This window comes from Spermophilus citellus (genome assembly GCF_964194105.1).
Source record: "Spermophilus citellus genome assembly, chromosome: 18".
In the NCBI taxonomy this organism is placed as follows: Eukaryota; Metazoa; Chordata; class Mammalia; order Rodentia; family Sciuridae; genus Spermophilus; species Spermophilus citellus.
Genome location: NC_138200.1, coordinates 10,411,198 through 10,430,002, shown reverse-complemented (window position 1 = coordinate 10,430,002; position 18,805 = coordinate 10,411,198). Strand labels below are relative to the sequence as shown.

The following is an 18,805-nucleotide window of genomic DNA, read 5'->3' as shown; positions in this document are numbered from 1 at the left end:
GTGCTCTGGGATCCCCACTCCTTTGGCTCTTATTATACTGGGCAGGACTTCAGCCTGTTTGTCCCAGTAAGGAGGTCACATAGGAAACCCAAGTTTATCCACTTCAGCAAATGCCCTAAGGGCAAAAGTGGTTTCAGGGCCCACATACTTTTCCCTTTTTGTCTCCTGGGTCCTATGGTATTTTACTGACCATCTGAGCTCTTTAGGAAATTTGTTATTTCAGTTGTTTTCAGCAGAAGGAGCCAAACTCACACTTGAGGAAAAACTGAAGCTCCACAAAATCAAACCTAAGATTCAAACTCAGGTCTCTTTGGTTCTAAAATCTAAGCATTGAGTTACCACTAGGATATTCCCTAGTCTCTCTGGATATTGATTCCCTGATAAGAACGTCAGCAACTGCTACTTCCTGCTCAGTATTCATTTTTCTCTTTTATACTTAATTAAAAAGATGTCTTGGGCTGGGGCTGGGGCTGGGGCTGGGGCTGAGCAGCAGCACACTTGCCTGGCATGTGTGAAGCACTGGGTTTGATTCTCAGCACCACATATAAGTAAATGAAATAAAGGTCTATCAACAACTAAAATAGATTAAAAAAAAAGATGTCTAATTCCACTTTTATTTAGTAAAATAACTGACTATTTTAAAACTTTAATTACTGGGATCTTAGATAAACAGGTTTTTGGTTGGGCATACTGCACCCAGCTACAAGACTGCACTCCCAGTCTCCTTTGCAGCCCTTCCATGTGGCCACATGCTGAGCACTGAGATGCAGAGGTGCAGTGCAGGACTCATGAAAGGAAGGGGTACCCCCACTGCAACACAGTCAGGCAGGAGTTCTGCTAGCAGTCCCCTTAGGCCACAAGGCTAAGTGCAGAGACAAGGAATGATGGGATACTGAGCTAAGGGGCCTGGCTTCCTGATGACTCGAGGACCACCATTTTTGCTCAACACTGGATTTTTAAAGAAAAATGGTTTTGTTCAAGCAACTACTATTTTGAGATTTTCAAATTCACACTGACACAGATGAGATGAGCTGAAAATAATCTCAGGCTCAGGACTTGGCTAAGGGACCCATCTCTATTTTTTTCCATCCTCCTGTGCACAGGCCTGAGACCCTCTTCTCTTCCCAATTCCCCTCCCTTAATAACACACAGACCAGTCTGGGCCCAGCCTTATAAATATTGATTTTATAGAAAGGACCAATTCAAAATTGGTCAGATGCCACACACTAGAAGCTTCCAGAACCACAATTATGAAAAAACAAAAACCCCCCAAAAGAACAAATAAAAAAAACACCCCAGACCAAACTGCCTGAAAATCAAGGTCCCAAATGACCAAAAGATTCTGAAGAAACGTGGCTGGGGATGAAGAGACCCCAATGCCTTAACAAGTACCCACAGTTGAAGGAAAAACCATCTAGAAATTCAAACCCACAGTCCTTTGCCCTCTGGCCCCCCACGCTGTCAAAAGCGAGGCAAAGGGCTTCACAGCTTTACTGGGGGAGGAGTGAAGGCAATAGCTTAAATAATGGGAAGAAGGAAAGTTTCTATAATTCAAGGTTTTTTTTTTTTTTTCTTCTCTTCCCCTGTAGGGGAAGGGAACAGACTGGTAGCTTGAGATTAAGGAGAAAACATTGATTTTTATTTCTTTCATAAGGAAAACATAGAAATGGCAGGCTGCTATGATAAAGTGCCAGATCTACCTTGTGATCTGATGGCCCCCAATTCCAAAAACGGAGGTGAGCCCTAGTTGGTAAGTTTAGAAAGGTATAACCTTGGATGCTGTAGCCTCTCGGAGAAAACAGCTCCAGAGATGAAGAACTGAGAGAAGGCGCAGAAGCGGGCCAGCATGGGGAAGCCTTAGGTGGTACCAAAATTAGCTGCCGTCAGCTCCCTGCTGGTGGGTCCCTGGGGTGTAGAGAGTGGCAGGGAGGGTGTTGGGGCTGAATGGAGAAGAAACTGAGATGCTGATAAAAAAACACCCTACTTGAGGGTCCACGGACCTGGGTCTGAGGAGTACAAAACCAACAGGGGTCAACCAGAGTGTTCTCATGGGTCACCCTGACCCTGGTCTCAGTTCTGGTGGGTGATCAACACTGCCTGGACTGGGGTGTGGGCTGGTGGCCCAGTCCTGGTCCCTGGCTCCCAGGGGATGGGGGAGGGGTAGGCATGATGAGCTCCCTCCCCCTCCCCCGGCTTCACCTCCCCTCCTCTCTGCCAGTGCGGCCCCCACCCAGCCCATTGCAGGGCAGCACCCAGTTGTTATCGTGCAGGCCCAGGCGACAGCCTGGTGTCTCACGATCAGCTCGGCGACAACACATCCAGTAGGAACGTCCGTAAGGCAGGTCGTGGTGGTAGGGCTTGGGGTGCCATCGGCAGAGTGACACATCACCCTTCTCGTATCTCTTGCGGCACTGCTTGCAAGGGTCATCGCGGTACAGCGGGTCTCGGCTCCAGCGTGAGTCTGTGGCCCGGACGCCGAATGCCTCGATGATGCCCTTGAAGTGGTGGCAGGTGCACTTGAGGGCTGCCAGGGCCCTTGTGGGCAGGAAGCTGAAGATCTTGACCAGCACGTGCTCGGGCAGCAGCAGCATGTACTGTCGTGGCTCCAGCAGCCTCTGGATCTTGAAGCGGATCTCCAGGAAGTCGTGTGACACGTGACGGTAAAGGCGGCATAGGGAGGTGTCTGCTGTCCCCTCAGCATCATCTGGGCCTGGCAGCGTGGTTGGCGCATCAGCTGGGGGTGGCTCAGGGGGCCCATCTGGCCCCCGAGACTGGAGGAAGAAGAGCTGGCCGGGTGGGGGTGGCTCCTCGGGACTGACAGTCAGGCACACTGTCTCTTCTTTTACATTCTTGGTGCCATCCTTACCAAAGAAGATGCACTCGTCTACCACACCTGTCACCACCACATCCACGTGAAAGCCTGACGCTCCACAGTCCCGGGCAGGGGGTGGGGGTGGGGCGGGGGGAGTGTCCTCAGGCCTGGCAGGGGTTGGGGTCTCAGCCTCGCTGGCTTCATCTGCCCTAGCCAGCAGGAACTCCACGTTGCTGGGCAGGGCATCCCTGGAAGGGCTGATGAGCTGGTATAAGTCACAGGTGATCTTGTCCTTGGTTCGAGCCCCAGGACCTGGGCTGCCAGGGAAGGCACAACCAGACCGGCCCCCGCTTCCATTGGGTAGGCTGCCGTCTGGTGTGCGGGGCTCCCTGCCATTGGAGATGCGGAAGGCAATGCGTACCTCACCAGGACCTGGCCCTGGCCGCTCCTCCTTGCGGAGGCCCTTGGTTGGAGGGTTGTCCCGCTGAGCCTCAAAATGGGCTACTGCTTCAGCCACACGACTGCAGTCACCACTGCCAGACCTCCGTTCAGACCCCAGCCCCTTAGGTGGTCCACCTTGCTCAGCCGACACAAAGACCACAGGCGCTGGGGTGGTGGGGCGGGGATAGCTCTGCAGGGCCAGGGCGGCCCTCTGTTCTACCAGGGCCACCATCTCTGCTACAGAGAGCAAGTCCACATCCTCCCCTGCTGAAGTGGGGCCCCCCTCGGCAGCAGGGGGTCCCTCCCGGCCCCCTGGGTCCGGAGGAGCTTTGGTGGATTCCAGACAGCGCCGCCTCCGCTTGGCCTTGGAGCTGTCACTGCCCCAGTGCCCCTTGACCTTCATGGAGCTGGCCCGGCTGCCTCCACCACATTGGTGGGCCACGAAGAAGGCCACCTTCTCCTTTGTATTCCCAGGCTTGATAACATACCATGTGTCCAGCAGGACTCGGCCCTCATCACCAGTACCTGCTGCTGAGAGGAGTGGAGCAGGCTGAGCAGCAGGGGCCTCTGCGGCCAAGGCTGGTGGGGTATTCTCCGAGTGCGCAGGCCCATGGTCAGGCTCAGCCCCACTGCCTGGCTCGGAGCAGGTTGATGACTTGAGGGATGTGGAAGGCGGGCGCGGCTGGTTCTGGGAGTAGGTACCAAAGGGCCGGGGACACCAGAGCTGGAAGGGCAGGAGGCCGCCACGGTCCATTCTGGGGGATGATGACAAACAGGCAAGGAGTCACTGGATCTCAGGACCAGGATGGTGGTGGGGGGTTCCACATGCCACCTGGAGACAGGGAAGAGCAGGTTAGGAACTGGGGGAACACTCTTCCCTCCCAGGAGCACCAGATCTCAACCTCTCCAGAACAAACCGATCAAATTAGACCATCAGGTGCTAGAGACCTTAAGTTTCATCCCTAGCACCATTGGGGAAAACAAAACAAAACAAAACCTAAATTCCCACCCCATGTGTCAGGTGAGCAAACAGGAATGAAGAGGGGATGACTTCTCTTTGAACACACAGAATGTGGCCCTAACTGGTAGCTTGCTCCACTCCCACAAATCCTACAACTCCGCCAGACTATCTTTTTTTTTTTTTTTATTGATTGTTCAAAACATTACAGAGCTCATGATATATCATCTTTCATACATTTGACTCAATTGGGTTTTGAACTCCCATTTTTACCCCAAATACAGATTGCAGAATCACATCTGTTACATACTCACATCCGCCAGACTATCTTTGCTCATAGTCCAGAGGCCTCCGGTTGACATGACCTTTAAACTTGATTGAAAGTGCCAGTAAACAGAAAAGATCCACCTTTTTCTCTTTGCTCTCCCAGGAGCCAGTTATGGAAAAAATAGGAATTCCCAGCCCTGCCCACAACTATAGCTGCTTGATCCCACAGAGGAAGGAACAAGGTGGATTGGGTGGGGAAGAAAATCTGAGGTCAGAGCCAGACGGGCCCTTAAGAAACTCACTTTTGGGGGTTCATGGGGCTCTTTGAGAATCTCTTAAAGCTGGGTATCCTCACCTAGAAGAGAGCACACCCTTGCAAAGGCTCTGCAGGTGCTTCCCTGAAGCACAGTCACAGGCTCCTAGGATAAAAGCACCTATGTCTAGCCCCCTCTTGAAATCGCACACAAATAAACTGAGGTGCAGAGTGGGGAAAGGTCACACAGCTAAAGGGACAGTAGGTCTGGAGCAAAATCATCCTCTCAAACTTGGTTTCTGGACCCCTCAGCTCAGTGCTCTCAATAAAAACTACTTTATTTTGCAACAACTTTATGTACATGACCCAATGTGGAGTAATTTTGGTAATGAATCCGATATGACTAATCTCCACTGCATTTTCTTCTTACCAGTAAGCAGCAGACGCCTCACTCTCAAAGTCCCTGGCATCACATCCTAAAATGGAAGTAACCCTCCAAACTTCAAACCTTCCATATGCCTCCAGACCAGAGAGGTCTCCAAACTATGGACCAAGGGCTCTCTGCCTGTCTCTGTGAATGAAGTTTTACTAAAATGCATATTATGGCTTCTTTCATGCTACAATAGCAGAGCTGCAGGGCTGCAGCAAAGACTGCAAAGCCTGAAATATTCATTATCTGGCCCTTTGTGGAAAAGGTCTGCCAACTCTGGCAGTATAGACTGTCCCTCTAAAACCAGGCAATTCCAGATTCCTCATTCACTCCATAGTTCTGTATGACCTCCAAACACAGGCATCAATAACTAAAAAAAAAAAAAAAAAAAAAAAAAAAAAAAAAAAATTCAATCCTAATCATTTTTACCTCCCCTCATAATCCCCTAATGAATTCCTATCCTTATCTCCAGAAACTCTATATTCCTCTTGCCAAATATCCAGATTCTTTCAAATTCATTTTAAACCCCCAAATGTAAAAATACACCTCCAGCACAGAAGGGCCCGGTCTCAAAGAACTTTTCATGGATTCCAAGGTACACAGCCACCTCCTAACCTCACAGATGTTTCAATTTCCTAACATCCTATATTCACCCCAAACATCCCTCCTACAAGTCCCTTAATTCCACAGGACCCCCCTCCCGGGCAAAAGAACTCACTAAAACACAAAACTTCCCTAACATTTAAGGCAAATCCCAAACCAAATAAATATCTCTCAAAGCCAAAAGAATCCTCACAAATGTTACTATAGCAGACACGTGCTACAGCACGCTCACTGGGCACTGTTTTAAAACTGCTGATGCGCCGGCCCCTAGGAAGCAGGCAGTGTTAGCAGTTCCTGTTTCCAGGTGAGTCACAGAAAGTAAATCCCTTGCCCAGGGTCAGACAGGTAGCCGTGAGGACAGACAAGTCCAGGCATTCTGGCTCCGGAATCGGAATGGGTACTCTTGGGCTCCTTGCTTCTAAGTCTCTGCAGGAGCTCCCCAAATCCTAGGCCCACCAAATACCCCCTAGAACACAGCCGAACCTCCCACATGACAAAAGAACCCAAACCCCAAAGCGCCTTAAGCTCAAGGAAACCCCGGAATAGTTCCAACACCCTCGCAACTTCCCCACCCGAAAATATCACTTAAACACAAAGGGAACTCTCTGACATCGCGGCCTCCCCCTCAAGGAAATCTCCCGCACCCCTCCGGTGACCCTCCAAATCTAGACACGCCCCCAAGGCGCCCTCACCCGCAGCGCCTCCCGCAGGTTGCGGGAGTGGCGCCCACACGAATGTGCATGCGCGGGAGAGCTAAAAGGACCCGCCCCCTCGCGCCTTCTCTCCCGCCCTCGCGCGCAGCTAATTTCCCTCCGCCCCTTTGTTGACAGACGCGCGCGTGACGCCCTCAGCCAATGAGTGGCCGGCGTTCGGGGCCGTGCCCATATAAGGAAGGCCTTGGCGAAGGGGCCCGACTTGGAAATAGGGAGGAGTAGGCGAGAGGTGACGCGAGGGGGTGGAGGGATGGAAACAGCCACATGTAAGGGAGTGTTAGAGAATTCCCAACGTCCTGCTAAACGGAGAAACTAGACTCGGGTAGAAGCCACACTCCATCACGCAAAGGGAAGCTTATTACTTGCCGTTCCCTCAGAACAGGATCCTTGATTGACAACAGAGATTTAAAGGGCCAGGTGGCCTCGGGTATTCAAAACTCTGGGGCGAAAGGAAGTGTAAGAGAAATCATAGAATGCTAGGCTTTTGTTGTGAGCACTGGAGGTCGAGATTTCCCGCCTGGGAAAATGGGCAGGGAATCACTTTACCTCTAAAAACAAACAGGAAGAGCCCTGTGACAGTCCCTACAACACTGAGCTGAAGCCTTCAGGCCTGGCATTCAATGCTCAGGCCGGGTGGACATAATGGTCCTACCTGTCCACTCATTCTTTCCAACCAGGTGCTCCAAACCTGACTCACACTCACTGCAGGAAAACAATAGGAAAAACCACGAAAATGGTTTTGAAGCATTGATTATATGTTAACTTAAAATTGCACACATGGCTTGTCATGAGTTCTGGTCCAGATCCTAATCCAAGCCATTCAAGAGAAACTCAAAAACAGCTCTCAGGAGGCCCCTGTCCTCCAACCCCCAGCCTAGCCTGTTCCACCTATATCCAAAGGACAGCAGGAAGCACAACCAGAAGGGTCATTGTTAAGGCACAAACCTATAAACTTGCTCCTGCCCCACCAGGCTTAGAATATGCCATTGGCTCTCTTCTGGCACATGGGGAAAAGCCCAGGTACCCAACTTGTCCAGCCTCACCCCTGCCCACTCCTCCACTCTGGCACTCCACGCATCCCCACCTCTCCCGGCAGTGGACTCTGGGATGCCTGACCTGACATACAGAGTAGTTAGAATGCCCAGGCTCTGGATGTGAGGGAGATCTGGCTGTGACATCTGTCACCCTATTGATTGCCAGGGTTGATTTAGCTAATCTCTCTGCCTAGGTAGGTGTCCCCTTCCTTCCACACTGTCCCTGCTCTGTTGTGGACCTATCACGCTGATCAAGAAGATGACCTTCCCCTATAAAGGAGGACTATAGGTAATGGAGTAACTGTGCTCCCTGCTAGAACCTCTAAGCAAGTTCTCAAGAATAAGCAGGCCAGGTGTGATCCTCAATAGGTGTTGCTATCCTCTTCACTATATGGATGAAGAAAATGAGGCAAGGCAGCATGCCTGACCAGCCCAAGGTCACAGAGAACTGATGTGAGTTGGAGCAGAGATATGAAGCCAGGGGATCTGACTGCAGAGTCACTGTGCCCTACTGTTTCCCTTATAGTCTGTGGGATCTCAGTTCAGCATCCTTTCCTCCAGGGTGTTGTCCCCCCATAGTGACTCAGGCTGGAACCCACATCAGCCTCCTTGCTACTTATTTTTCAAAGCTGCGAAGCTCTTCCCTTCCCTGTCTGTATTTGTTATTCCTGCTGACCACATGCACTCCCCTAGGTCACTAACAGCTCAATCCCTTACGTTCAGATCTTGGCTCAAGTGTATTTTTATACAGAGAGACTCTTCCCTTCCTGGAAACTACTCATCTGCCCCAGGGAGGACTTGGTTCTCTCCTCCCAGCCCTGCACTATGGGTCTTCTGTCTGAGGATGGCTGTATCTTCCTCACTGGATTGTGCAGAGGGGGAGGTAGGGTCTGGAACCAGATTTTCTAACTCCCAACACACTGAGCTCAGCACAAAGCTCTATACTAGGTCAGCATCAGAGACTACTCCATGAAGACCCACTCATAAGACCTCATGACTCAGAAAGATGAAAAATAAAAAGATGGAAAAAGACTGATCTAGCAAACAGAGCCAAGAGAAGGAAGGAAGGGAAGAAAGAAGGAGAGGAAGAAAATGGCAGAAACAAAAGATAGTATTAGGGACAAATATGGTGATAAAACAAACTGACCCATTGTACACACAAAACTTCTTGGCCCCTAAGATGAGGGCCTCAGATATATAAGCAGAGAACAACCATCCCTGCACATGACAGTCACAGAAAATGATAAGACTTTGGCAAATCCACAATTGTAATGGGAAACCTATTCACGGAAGAGATCACTTGAGGGGGAAAAAAAAAAAAAAAGAATAAGGAACCGAACCACACAATTTACAACCTGATGGAATGCCCCCAACAATGAGAGCATGTACATTTTTACATCCCTCGTGTACATGAAAAGCATTTGCAAAAACCTGTCTGACATGCACTGAGGACCTCTCGTGTGCTGGCCCTGGCTTGGATGCCTTGGACACATAGGTGACAGTGAGCTCACCAGAAACAGCTCATGGGCAAGGGGGAAGACATCCAAAAGAGCAATCATAATCAACATAAATGTATTAATCACAAAAGCAGTTAATACCTGAGCAGTCACCATGTGCCAGGCTTTGCTCTCAGCACTTTACAAACTCATTTGATTCTCATCACTTTACTATTTTTAGTGTCATGTCAAAGACTAGGTAACTGAGGCACAGTGGCTAAGGAAAAGCCCTTGTTAACAGTTTTGTAGAAGAACTTTGAATCAATGGGGGGAGTTGGGCCGACTCCAGAGCTCAAGTTCTCTACTACAACACAAAGCCCATCCTGATAAATAAAGATGAGGAGGGAGTTTCATTCACTGAACTTACTGAGCCCTCTGTGTGGATTATCTTGTTCAATCCTCAAGGCCTTTCCACTCACTCTTCCCCCTGCCTAATATGCTCTCTCCAGATTATCTCCAGGGCTCACCCCTTACCTCCTTTGGGATTTGCTCAGAATTCACTCTGAGACCTTCTTTGATTCAAATCCACAACCCTCCACCCAACAGACACACTCCCTCATGCCCCTTCCCTCATTCGTTCCCCTTCCTAGCACGTGTTATTATTTGATATGCTATAAACTTCGTTTACAAAGCCTAGTGTCCATCTCCCCTTCCAAAATGAAAGTTCCCCCAGGGCTGGCTTTTCTGTCTGCTGCTTCCCCAGCTTTTGGATCCATGCTGAGTACTTGGCTGCTCCTAAGGGTGATTCCTGCAGCAGCGGCCACGCATTATCCCCTGGCAGTTTGTTAGAAACGCAGACTCTCAGGCCCTGCCCCAGAGCTGTGGACTTTGAATGTGTACTTCAGCAAGCCCTCCAGAGCCTTCATGTGTACATTAAAGTTTGCAAAGCAATGCCTTTGCTCATGACAGGTGCGTGATATACAATGTTTGCATCAATGAATGAACGAATGAATGGTGAACATATAAATTCCTCACAGCCATGCTGCCCAGCTTCTGCATATCTTCTCCTGGGCACAATTCCTGGGTGCTCCAGCCAGCACCCTCTGTGAAAATCCTGCCCTAGCACCGAGGCAGAATGCCTCCCCACTCCCCCCACCCCTCCCTGCCCCCTACCTCGCCCAGAGTGCTGTCCTCATACCTTCTCATGCTACATGTGATCTCCCTGGCCTCAGGCTTCCTCTTGCAACACCTGTCACCTGTCACCTGTCACCGCTGAATAGCAATGAGCTGAGTGGATGAGGGCCCCTCTCCCCTCCAGCCTGTGAGCTTCAGGAAGGCTAGGACCTCCGTGTTCCCTGCACATGCACAATTCCAGCCTCCCTGCTTGGCTCACTCAGCTAGTTTAGCTTTTCTGCTCCATCCTTTTCATGGCAGTCCCAGGGATCTTTCCAAACACAACAGGACCACATCACTCCCTTCAAACCCTTCAATGAAGACACAGGAGTTCTCAGAAAAAAATATGCATCCCATGTACCCTCTCTCAAGAAGCAGCCAGAGCATCTGCTTCATCAAAATGAAGGAGTAAACAAATAAAAAGGGAGATACCACATCGAGAAAAGAAGATCTGGTCTAGAAGAGAGGCAAAAAGAACGTCCAGGTGAATAAGTCAAGGGGATGCCAGCTGTGCTGCAGGTCTGGGGACAGCTGTCTCCATAAATCCACAAAGAATGGAGAAAAGCTGAAAGTTAACTTCTATCCAATGGAAGACACTGGAGGAAAAAGACACAAGAAAATAAACCAAAGAAAGAAGGAAAGAAATGATCAAGAGAAGATAGATCCTGACACACCCAGGGAGCATCAGGTGGCCCTGGCCCCTAGCCCCAGGGGCAACCTCCCCACACAGGGTAGGGCATGGAGCAAGTTCTCAGGGAACACACTTGACCAGTCACAGGAATTGGTGGCAAACGGCCATGGGCTGTGCCCCGGGTTCTGTTACTTTCATCTCCCATCTCCACTGCCCCTTAGTCCACAGTCCATCCATACCTTCCCCCTGACTTGTGGACCTCAGGGTCTGCTGGCCTCTTTCCCTCAGAAGTTGCCCTTTCTGACTAATAGCTCCCTGCAGTTAGGAATTGTCCAAACCCCAGGAATCTAGATCCTGGGAGCAGAGAGAACCCAGGCAAGGCCTGCTGAATCCCAGCCTTCTCACTTCAGGGGGTGTGACCTCGGGGGCCTCTGTTTCCTCTTTTTCTCCATATAATGGAGATAATGGGTGCGGGGTGCAGCTCAGTGGTAGAACACTTGCCTAGCAAGCACAGGGCTCTGGGTTCCATCCCAGCACTGCCAACAAAGTAAAGCAGAGGTAATGACAGCACCCACCCCTGGGCTGGCTGACAATTTATTGAAATCAACCTGTCAGAGCACCTGAGTCCATCCTGGCATCAAACCAAGGCTGAATGTTTAGGTGCTGGGATAATACAGACAAAGAGAGGCTCAATGATCACTGAATGGTACCAAGGACTCCTTCCCTCTTTGTTTCACATTCTGAGATGACCTGATCCTGAGTCATTTACAAAAAAAAAAGAAGGGCCATTTCTTTTCTTCTTCTTCTTTCTGGTACTGTGGATTAAAGCCAGTAGCACTTAACCACTGATTCACATCCCCAGTCTTTTTTAATATTTTATTTTGAGGCAGGATCTCACTGAGTTGCTTAGGGCCTTGTTAAGTTGCTGAGGCTGGCTTCGAACTTGTGATCCTCCTGCCTCAGCCTCCAGAGCTGCTGGGAAGGAAGGGCCATTTCTGTGTAACTGTTGGGTTCTGGGCCTCACTGAACAGGTATTTTCAAGCACCTATTTAGTGCCAGGCACAGTTCCAGGCATTGAGGATACACACGGGAACAGGAGACAGAAATCCCTGTCCTCACTGGGATGGCATACTAATTGGAGAAAGGAAAAAGAAATATGCAGTAAGTTTCAAGGTGGTAAGAGCTATGGAAAACAAATATGGCGGGTGAGGGGGCTGAAGGGGGACGTTGATTCTAAATAGAGGGATCAATGATGGCATCTCAAGTAGATGCCACCAGCAAACCCTTTTAGGAATAAGACAGCTTTACTACAGTAGCTAGAAACATGCCATTAAAAATGGTAAATATAGAGCTAGGCATGGTGGTGCACACCTCTAATCCCAGCAGCTCAGAGGCTGCGACAGGAGGATCATGAGTTCAAAGCCAACCTCAGCAACTTAGAGAGGTCCTGAACAACTTCTCAAAATTAGAATATAAAAAGGGCTGGGGATGTGGTTCAGTAGTCAAGTGCCCCTTGGTTCAATCCCTGGTTTAAAACAAAACAAAATTTAAAAACAGCAGGTGCAGTGGCACACACCTGTAATCCCAGCAGCTTAGGAGGCTGAGACAGAAGCATCACAAATTCAAAGCCAGCCTCAGCATCTTAGTGAGGCCCTAAGAAACTTAGCCAGACCCTGTCTCAAAATAAAAAATAAAAACGACTGAGGATACAGCTCAGTGGTAAACTGCCCCAGGCTGAATTCCTAGTACATACGTAGGTATGTGTGTATACACACACACACACACACACACACACACACACACACACAAAGGTAAAAACAGCCGGGCATGGTGGTACATGCCTGTAATCCCAGCTACTTGACAGGCTGAGGCAGAAAGATTGCAAGTTCAAGGCCAGCTTAGGCAATTTAGTGAGATCCTATCTCAAAATAAATAAATAAATAAAAAGGCTAGGGATATAGCTTGGTGGTAGACTGCCCCTGGGTTCAATCTCCAATACACAAAAAAAGAAAACAAGTAAAAATATCATTTGCATGTGTAGGCTTCAGACAAGCACACACTGACAACAAATTTAAGACTTTGAGAAAAGGCAAAATAACCTGGAAAGCTGATGCATTTCCTAAGATAAACCAATGAAGGCAAGGGAAAGAAGTGCCAGTTCACTTAGACGTGACACACAGGAGCAGGGACAAGTGAGAGCTGGGCAACTTTCTCTCAAACCTATAGATTTTCAGATAATTCAATGGCTGTTGGAGACAGAATGTTCAAAATCCATGAAAGCTGTAACAAGCAGGCAGGGCTGGCGAACGGGGCTGAAAATTAACCAGGAACAGAGACACCCAGACCCCAAACAAGCACGAGGCCACTAGCACTGCAAAACTGATCTGGCAGGACAACAACTGGGAGCTCCCGAGGACAGAGGGCACCCAGGCCAGGCCCTGGCATGTAGTAGGTGCTCTAGTAACACTTGTGGACTACTTAAGGAATAAATTCCCATTTTCTAGAAGAGGAAACTGAGGTTCAAAGGGATTAAGATCACATAGCTGGTGAGGATGGGGCCAGGATCCAAACCCAAGCACTCCGGTTCCAGAGCTTATGATTAAATTTTTTTTCTTCAAAGAATAAAAATACAGAAGGACCTCACACTTACTGAGAACTTTTTTTTTTTTTTTTAAAGAGAGAGTGAGAGAGGAGAGAGAGAGAGAGAATTTTTAATATTTATTTTTTAGTTCTCGGCGGAAACAACATCTTTGTTGGTATGTGGTGCTGAGGATCGAACCCGGGCCGCACGCATGCCAGGCGAGCGCGCTACCGCTTGAGCCACATCTCCAGCCCCCTTACTGAGAACTTAATACACACCAGATATTTTATGTACATTAACTCTTTATGAGAACCTCATAGGTTGAATGTGGTCCCATTTTACATATGAGAAAACTGAGGCCCAGAGAAGGGATGCAGTTTAGCCAAGGACACACAGTAACAGAGGCAGGGATATGAACCTGGGCCTCTCTGAGATGAGGGCTTTTAACCATCAGTCACTGAACTTGTAAGTCAGGAAGGCTCATAGCAAATAAGCCAAACTGTTTAAAGATGAATTACAAAGTCACCAAACTGCCCAGTGAGGTCCCAATGACCAAAAGGTTGGGGGGTGGTGGGGGAGGACCAGAAACATCTCAGTTGTTAGAAATATTTCTTATTCACTGAAACACCTGGAATTGGGCCAGACTAGGCATTGGCAAATTGGCAAATGAATTATTTATATTTGGCTGGGGACAGGAATGGGAATGGGGACAGACTGAGTTTCTGAGCACCCTCTCTGGGAATCATGCTTGGACTTAGAAGCCTAGGAATGGGGTTAGAAACTAGAAAGATCAGGAAATAGGAGCAACATGAGAGAGAAAGAAAGGGAGACAGCCGGGCTGATGCCTCCCTCACTGGTCCTTCCCTGCTGCCTTCTCTGTCAGGTCTGTCTGTCTGTCAAGTCTGTTTCCATTCCAAAGACAACACACATATCGAATGCTTACTCTAAGCACTTTTTAGGCATTACCTACCTGTACCCTATAACCTTCCTAGCATTACTGACCCCAAGAAGAAGACAGACAAAAAAGACTTGCCCAAGTTCACACAGCAAACATATAACAGAACTAAATCTTTAACCCAAGGTTGTCTGGGTCTCTGTCTCCAGGCACCACATTGTACCTCAAAGGGGGAGAGGGGACTAGATTATAATGGTCAAAGAACAGATTCTGTGACAGGCTATCTGGGTTGGAATCCTGAGTCTATTTTTTTTTTTTTTTTTAAAGAGAGAGTGAGAGACAGAGAGAGAGAGAGAAGGAGTGAGAGAGAATTTTTTAATATTTATTTTTTAGTTTTCAGCGGGCACAACATCTTTGTTTGTATGTGGTGCTGAGGATCGAACCCGGGCCGCACGCATGCCAGGGGAGCCCGCTACCGCTTGAGCCACATCCCCAGCCCCCTGAGTCTATTTTTAAATTTTGGCTGACCTTGGGAAAGTTGCTTAACTTGTCTGTGCCTCTGCTTCCTTTCTGTAAAATGGAGCAACTACACCTTCGAAGTGTCAACAGAATTAAATAAGTTAATATAGGGCTGGGGTTGTGGCTCAGTGGTAGAGCGCTCGCCTAGCATGCTTGAGGCCCTGGGCTCGATCCTCAACAGCACATAAATATAAATAAATAAACAAAATAAAGATATTGTGTCTAACCAAAAAATAAATATTAAAAAAAATAACTTAATCTAAACAAACAACTAAAATCAGGGCCAGGCATTTCATAAAACAGTTTAGTGTTATAGACTGTGGGGAACCCTTGCATGTTTCTGAGCTTGGGTGTGCCCCCCATCAGTGCCAGGTTTTGAGAAAACTCCAGGTCTGGACTGAAAAGGAGGGAATCCATTAGCAGCTGTAACCCAGTCACATTCCTAGCATGGGGAACTTCCCACCAACAGCTCTGGGACTGGGACTTATTCTCCCACCAACAGTAACGATTTTAAGGAGCCTCCCTTTAGCCCTCTCTCAGAGGCATGCTTGTTGTTCTTATAATACAGATAAGGGCATGGAAGGCTTACAGAGAGGAGACTTGCCCAGGTCACAAAGGAGGAGCAGAAAAAGGGATCTGAATACTGGACTGTCCATACACATAAACCACTACACTCTTCTAAATCCCACTGAAGATGTGAGTAGGTGCAAAACATTTTCTCTACAGTCTCTTCTGGCCATGTTATCCTAGAGTTCTACGGCTGTCCAGCTTATCGGGAGTCTCCGGATGGATTAGGCAAAGGATCTCTGCGTTCGTTCGGGACCCTAATCTCAAGCTCTCCACCCCACCCACTACACTTGGAGCCTAACCTCAACTCTCATTGATTTTTGCCTCCCACCTTCTCAACTTGCCTTCCTACCCCTAATCTGATCCAGAGAACACAACATCGCATCCTCGGTTGGCCTATCCTTTGGAGCATCTGGACTCCTTCAATCCATCCACCTCTGACCCCCAATGCTTTTCCACGTTCCCCAGACTAACTCCCTTCGAAAATGCCCCCCTCGGGGTCTCTGCCCGTACACTCAGCCCCGTCTACAACTCGGAGCCCCTTTATAGTCAATCCCCAAACTCGACTCCCTCCCCATCTCCAAGACCCCTCCCTAGCCCCCATTCTTCTACTCCCTTGGACTCCAATTCCTCCCAAATCCCCTCCCCCAAGCGATCTCCCCGCGCCCAGCCCGTTCTTTAACCTCAGCCTGTTCCTTGTCGCCCATGGTCCCGAACCCTCGCTCAGACTCTTAAGCGCACCCGGACCCCGCCTGGGGCTCTCACCATCTCCCCGCGCTGCAGCTCCCTCAGCTACGCGGGTTTCCCCCACTCGCTCCTCTCCAGCCTCCCCTTCCGGGTTCTTGCCCCGAAGCCCGCTGGGAATTGGAGTCCGAGCGGTCACGAACTACACCTCCCAGAAGGTAGCACGGCAGCGTGAAGGTGGGGTAAGAAACAAACTAGGCGGGCAGAGTAAAAGAACGACTCTAACTCCCAGGAGGCAAAGGGGCACTTGATGGCGCGTGCGCAGAATGTCCCCCCCGCGAGGCCCGCTGGGAGATGAAGTCCAGCTTCCACCATTTTGGTCTTTGGAAAGGGAATAGAGGCAATTGAAAAGGGGCGTTGATGAGTGGTGGAGTGTGGAGGAAGCTTATTGATATACTTATGCTGATTAACACAGTAATTAACAGTGCTTTTTATGCTTTCTCACTTTTCCATCCATTCCCGCTCTTCATGCTCTTATCACCACCCCTAATTTACAAATGGGAAAACAAATCCTTAGGATGGAGGAAAGCTCTCGCACAAGGAGCAGTCCTCATCACAGAATAGAAATTCCATGAGGGCAGCAATGTTTATGCACCTGTTCGGGTAGATATAACATTGTAAATATGGGTTGAGTAAATATTTCATGTTAACTTTATGCCAGACATTCTGCATACAACCCAAGTAAGAACTATCATCCTAAATTTATAAAAACTAAGACAGAAATTAAGCCTCTTGTCCATAAAAAGTGATTTGAACCGAAATATATTGGACCCCAGTATTTCTACTCTTAATTGCATGGCTAGATCCCCGCTCGCAAGATAAATTTTTCCAGTTCATCCTCTTCATGGGTCATGAGATTGAGCTTCCCAAAAGAACAGTACAGTTTTGTTATTATTATTATTATTATTTACATCTCAAGGAGCTGGAATCTCCGTGAAAGGAACTACTACTAAGGCTCAATTCAGGGAAGCTTAGAAAAAATTCCCTGCATCCAGCATGATTCTTTGACGCTTGGCACACAATAGTTCCTAATTAGATATGCACTGAAGGGGAAGGGTGAAAATGGGGCACCGGAGGGCCAGAAAGGGAAGCTGGCGAGATCTCTCTCTTCCTAAGAATTGGCAGTTGGGGAACACCCACCTCCTGGTTAGGATTCAAGGATCCTGGACCGTGAGAAGCTAATGAAACAGGGCAAGAGGGGCGTGGCCTGCAAAAAAGGCGGGAAGTTGAGCAAGCGCTGATTGGTCAGCCCCATGGCGCGTGCCAGCAAAAACCTTGTCAGGAGGCGCGAGGCTGAGCTCGCGCTGTGGAGGGGGACAGGACCCTTCCGCGGGCGCGCGTGCGCACGGCCACTTGCACCCTGCCCTTATAACGCTTTCTAGTCTCGCGCCCAGCACTCCTTGGCGCGAACTGGTAGGGGCGTGGTCTGGCCTCAGGAGCTCAGTCCCGTTCCATTCCTCAGGCCTCGCGCCACAGGCTCGCGCTGAAGCCTAGCGCCGGGGGAATTCGCACCCATCCCACGCCGGGGTTGAAAACTAGGCGACTGGGGGCTCTCGCGCGCACGCCGTCTGCCTCCTGGGACCAGCGCGAGAGGCTGTCTGATCTGACTCCCGAGTGTGGGGCTGGCGTGAAACCTGAAGGAGGGCCTCACGCCATTTTGCACGTCCTGAGGCGGGTGCTGGAGGCCAAGGGGAACGGGGCGGGGGTCTCCCCCGCTCTAGCTGGCATGAGAGGACCCTGGGGTCCCCAGAGTGGCACTGTGCGGCCGTGGACAGGAGGGCGGACGGACGCTGGGTGTAGGGCCACGGATGGGGCCAGGCCAGGGCAGCAGAGGCAGAGTTGGGGGTCTCAGCGGGGCGTAGGCTCTGGGACCCTGGCCGGTTGGACCTACTGCAGGAGGTGGTGGAGCAGCAGAGGGGTCGGGGTCTCGACTCCGGGCCTGGGGTCTGAGGTTTGCGTCTGGAGGGGACGGATTTTGGAATCTGAAGATCTCGCGTTTGACTGAAAGCTTTCCTGTCCTGGTGGAATCGGGACATCCTTATTGGGAGATCGGGAAGTTCTTAGTTTGGAATTCTGGGGTACCATTTTGAAGGGGTTCTGGGGTCTGATTTTGGGGAGTGAAGCCTCAGTATAGATCTTGGGCTTCAAATCTCCATGTAGAGGTGGGATATGAGATTAGGATGTGGAGTCCCAGTTTGGGTCTTTGATAATTAAATTTGAGGGCCTGGAACACCCCCCCCCCCCATGAAGTATGGGGCTTCAGTTTTAGGGTCTGGGGTCTTGGACTCATGTTGGATCCCAGTTTTAGGACTGAGGTCACAATTAGAGGGTCTGAAGTGACAGTTTGGGGGTCTAGATCCTTTATTTTAGGATCTGAAGTAAATTTAGGGATTGGGATTTGCTTTGGAGGGGCTTGGATTTCATACTTTAGGATCTGGGTTTTCAGCGCTGACGTTTGTGGTCTGCTTGATATTAGGATTGGGGTTCTATTTGAGGATCAGAAGTTGTCATTTGGGGAGCCTAGGATATCATTATTAGAAGTTAAGATTTATAGGAATGGGGGAACTCCTTTTGGTTTCTAGGTCCTCACTTTGGGTGTTTGAAGTCATAGTTTTAGTGTATTTATATCACAATATAGAGAGAGGTCTGAAGCCAGTTTTCAGGTTTAATAGTGTCCATTTCAGGGTCTGGCATCTCACCAAAGTCAAAATTGGGGAATTTGCTGGATGGTTTTAGTTTTAAGTCCAA

At 49.3% G+C, this 18,805-nt stretch overlaps 1 protein-coding gene across 5 annotated transcripts; it reads right to left on the bottom strand.

Annotated features, from left to right (window-relative positions):
* Positions 1–1,167: 1,167 nt before the first annotated feature.
* FBXO46 (F-box protein 46) lies at positions 1,168–16,190 on the bottom strand. 5 transcript variants are annotated; one of them, XM_081273454.1, is made up of 2 exons: positions 16,079–16,190; positions 1,168–4,085 (listed from the first exon to the last, which is right to left on the bottom strand). In XM_081273454.1, exon 2 carries the CDS (start codon positions 4,005–4,007, stop codon positions 2,196–2,198), a length of 1,812 nt encoding a protein of 603 aa, XP_081129580.1. In that variant the 5' UTR covers positions 4,008–4,085; positions 16,079–16,190; the 3' UTR covers positions 1,168–2,195. The 5 variants fall into 5 exon arrangements, with proteins under 5 accessions (XP_081129580.1, XP_081129582.1, XP_081129584.1 ...); XM_081273456.1 differs by having other exon boundaries at positions 15,997–16,114; XM_081273458.1 differs by lacking the exon at positions 16,079–16,190 and adding an exon at positions 10,553–10,689.
* Between the last annotated feature and the right edge of the window lie 2,615 nt (positions 16,191–18,805).

Excerpts from the sequence above, each read along its gene's own strand:
- FBXO46 (XM_081273454.1), bottom strand. The coding sequence starts at position 4,007 with ATGGACCGTGGCGGCCTCCTGCCCTTCCAGCTCTGGTGTCCCCGGCCC.